The following is a 3721-nucleotide window of genomic DNA, read 5'->3' as shown; positions in this document are numbered from 1 at the left end:
ACTTCTGGCTTTTTTTTTTCTTCTGCTTATGTGGTGCTGAGGAATCGAACCCAGGGCCTCATGTATGCAAGGCAAGCACTCTACCACTGAGCCACCTTCCCAGCCCTTGGATACTCTTATTTCTGTACTATATCCACCTGTTAAATACAACTAACATCTAGTTGCTCTCCCCCCTCCCAACAATTTCCTGGGTAAATTTTATTATAATCTAGTTTAATCAAATGTAGCTTCTCTAAAAGGTTTCTGCCCATTTTTTCTTAGCTGCTTGTTCTGACCCTAGGAGAGTTACTCCCTTGTGCTCTGGTTTTCTGTTGTAAACTAAGTAACTGGTTTACTGTCTAGGAGGAGGTTTATAGTCTGGTCTAGCTTCATTAAACTTTTCTTCTGTCACAATCTTTTTTTTTTTTTTTAAAGGGGGCAGGTGCACAGGTAGAACTCAGGGCCTCATGTGTACATGTATTCGGTTACTGTGTTACACCCTCATCTCTGCTGCCACTTTTTTTTTTTTTTTGTGGGTTATGGGGCTTGAAATCAGGGTCTAGGCATGGTCCTTGAACTGTTTTTGCTCAAAGCTAACAGCCAGCACTCAACCACTTCTGGTTTTCTGGTGGTTAACTGGAGATAAAAGTCTCAGAAACTTTCTTGCCTTAGCTGGCTTTGAAGTGTGATTCTCAGATCTCAGCCTCCTGAGTAGGATTATAGACCTGAGCTCTAGGGGCTCAGCCATCTATTCTTAAGAATACTCTTTTTTGGGGGGGGTTATTTTCCTCAAGGCTATAGCTCTCTACCACTTTGAGCCACAGCTCCACTTCCAGCTTTTTAGTGGTTAATTGGAGACAAGAATCTCAAATAGACTTTCCTGCCTGAGCTGGCTGGGAACCACAATCTTCAGATCTCATCTTGCTGAGTAGGTAGTATTACAGGCATGAACCACCAGCACACCAGCACCTGGCTTTTAATAATATACTTAAATTTGTTAACACTATTGCAAATGAAGTCAAGTGCTTTGGATATTGTGGTCCTGTTTCTTCCCTTAGACTCAAAATACTAATCAGGGTTTTGAAGACCTGGGACAATGACAGACTGTTTCTGTGAGTGAAGTTCTCTTGGTTTCTCTCCTATTGTGGAACCACTGACTTTGGAGGAATGGAGAGCTGTTGGTGTGTTGTGTTCTCTGTGCCATGCCTATAGTAGATCCTCTGTCCCACAGTAGGGGTTTGACAGAAAAAGGAAGGCCCCTGCTTGTCTGAGACAGCTTTAGCAACAAGAGTCTAAAGGCAGGAATGCTTGCATGTGGGGGAAGGGAGCCCTGTGTTGTTGACCAGGGCAGTCTGGAGCCAGGCTTAGGGGGGGAGTCAGAAGGTAGTAGTATTGGTTTGAATACCATGGGCTTTTCCCTTTTTGAATGAATTTTCATATATTTTATTGAACAGATTTTACTGTTTGCTTTTAGGAACATTTCCAGTGTTGTTTTGTTTTGTTGTTAGTCCTGGTGCTTGAATTTTGGACCTGTGTGCTGTCTCTGAATTCTTTGCTCAAGACTAACATTCTACCACTTATCACTTGAGCCACAGCTCTACTTCCAGGCGCCCCCGCCCCCCAATTGGAGACGAGTCTCACAGTCTCACAGACTTTCCTTCTTGGGCTGGCTTTGAACTGCTGTCATCAGATCTCAGCCACACCTGAGTAGCTAGGATTACAGGTGTGAACCACAAATGCCTGGCTTGAAGTTTTGAATACTTTTTATATAATGTCACCAGTTTCCTTGAGGACCAGTTCCTGAAACTTATGTTATTGTACAGTCAGTCTCATGTAACTTTTTTGTTCTTTGGTTTTTCTTCTCAGACATAGCCTGTCTATATGGGTTAGACTGGCCTCCAACTGATGATCCTTCTGCTTTTAGCCTCCCAAGTGCTGGAATGTAACCTTTTTTTTTTTTTTTTTGAGCTTTCGTGTCTCCTTAAGCATGACTTAGAAAAGTACTTGCTTTATTGTGGTTCCTAACCACTCCTCATAAAGAACTCTTACCATACTCTTGAGCATAAATCACAACTTCTAGATGCTGTTTTTATGATATACAAGGCAGGGAGAATTGATTTCCATTCTTATTTTCCTTTAAGAAGAATTTATAATGAAAATATTCTTATTAAGAACATGTGAAAGTACTTTAGAGGGAAAACCTGCACACGAATAGTTTGTAAAGCAAGTGAAATTAGTAAGAGCTAGAGAATTTTAATGTGGAGGGCATAGTTCAAGTTATTGTCAAATTGATAGAAGGTGTTGTTGCTCTTAACTTAGACATCAGAATCAGCAGGCTGCTTCTTCAGTTTTGTAGTCATTTTAAATTAAAATTTCTTTTGATTCTTTTAAAAAATTTTTCTTTTCAGGGGCCACTCAATAGTGAGTCTTCCAACCAGAGCTTGTGCAGTGTGGGGTCCTTGAGTGATAAAGAAGTAGAGGTAAGAAATTATATCCAGGCAAGACTTCTGCACTTAGTCTGGGTTAAAAGCACTCTTTTTGCCTTCACAGACACTCAGGCATTGTTAAGCCTGTGTGAATTTTGTGGTGTTTGTATTTGTATAGCTTTGATGTAGTATTAATGAGTTTTTATCTGTGTGTGTGTGCGTGTGCGTGTGTGTGTGTGCACGCGCGCGTGCCAGTCCTGGGGCTTGAACTCAGGCCCTGGGCACTGTCCCTGAGCTTCTTTTGCTCAAGGCTAGCACTTTACCACTTGAGCCACAGCGCCACTTCTGGCTTTTTCTGTGTATGTGGTACTGAGGAATTGAGCCCAGGGCTTCATACATGCTAGGCAAGCCTTCTGCTACTAAGCCACATTTCCAGCCTTACCATGTATTTTTTAAAAATCATTTTTTATCATTTTTTGGGGGGGGTCCAATCGTGGGGCCTAAACTCTGGGCCTGGGCGCTCTCCCTCGCTCTTTAGCTCAAGGCTAGCGCTCTACCACTTGAGCCACAGCACCACTTCCGGCTTTTTTCTTTTTGCTTCTGTGGTGCTGAGGAGTCGAACCCAGGGCCTCATGCATGCAAGGCAAGCGATCTACCACTGAGCCACCTTCCCAGCCCTTTTGTCATTATTTTTATCACGTCTTTTTTTGGGGGTGGGTGGGTGGGCATAGTTGCCATCAGTAAGTATCAGCCATATGCAGTTGTAGCTGAATTAAATTTAATACTCATTTGAATAATAATAATTATTATTATTGTGCTGGTCCTGGGGCTTGAACTCAGCTTGGTCACTGTCACTGAACTTTTGTGCTCAAGGCTAGTTAGTACTCTATCATTTGAGCCATAAGGTCATTTCTGGCTTTTTGTTGGTTAATTGGAGGTAAGAGTCTCATGGACTTTCCTGTCAGCTCTGGCTTTAAACCATGATCCTGAGAGCTCAGCCTCCTGAGTAGCTAGGATTATAGGCCTGAGCCATCGGCACCCAGCTAAATAACTTCTTGATGTTTGTAAACGTGAAACATCTTAAAGAACAGCCTCCAGGCACTGGCTGAATTTTATTTCATTTGTCAGTACTTTAACAACAGAGTGGGCCATTGGCTAACTTTAATAATAGAGGGTTTGTTTGTTTGTTTTTTGGGTCCGGTCCTGTGGCCTGAACTCGGCCTGGGCACTGTCCCTCAGCTCTTCAGCTCAAGGCTAGCTCACTACCACTTGAGCCACAGCGCCACTTCCGGCTTTTTTCTTTTTGCTTATGTGGT

The 3721-nt window shown here is 42.7% G+C and overlaps 1 protein-coding gene across 4 annotated transcripts in view; it reads left to right on the top strand.

The window, feature by feature from the left end:
• Tlk2 (tousled-like kinase 2) overlaps positions 1-3721 on the top strand; it is a 116377-nt gene that overhangs the window by 20718 nt on the left and 91938 nt on the right. For all 4 annotated transcript variants that reach the window (XM_013033287.1, XM_013033283.1, XM_013033285.1 and 1 more), the window contains exon 3: positions 2388-2459. In XM_013033287.1, the coding sequence (XP_012888741.1) occupies positions 2388-2459 (72 nt within the window). The remainder of the gene's footprint in view (positions 1-2387; positions 2460-3721) is intronic.

This window comes from Dipodomys ordii, unplaced genomic scaffold (genome assembly GCF_000151885.1).
Source record: "Dipodomys ordii isolate 6190 unplaced genomic scaffold, Dord_2.0 Scaffold165, whole genome shotgun sequence".
NCBI classification, from domain to species: Eukaryota; Metazoa; Chordata; class Mammalia; order Rodentia; family Heteromyidae; genus Dipodomys; species Dipodomys ordii.
This window is presented reverse-complemented; position numbering and strand designations above follow the sequence as displayed.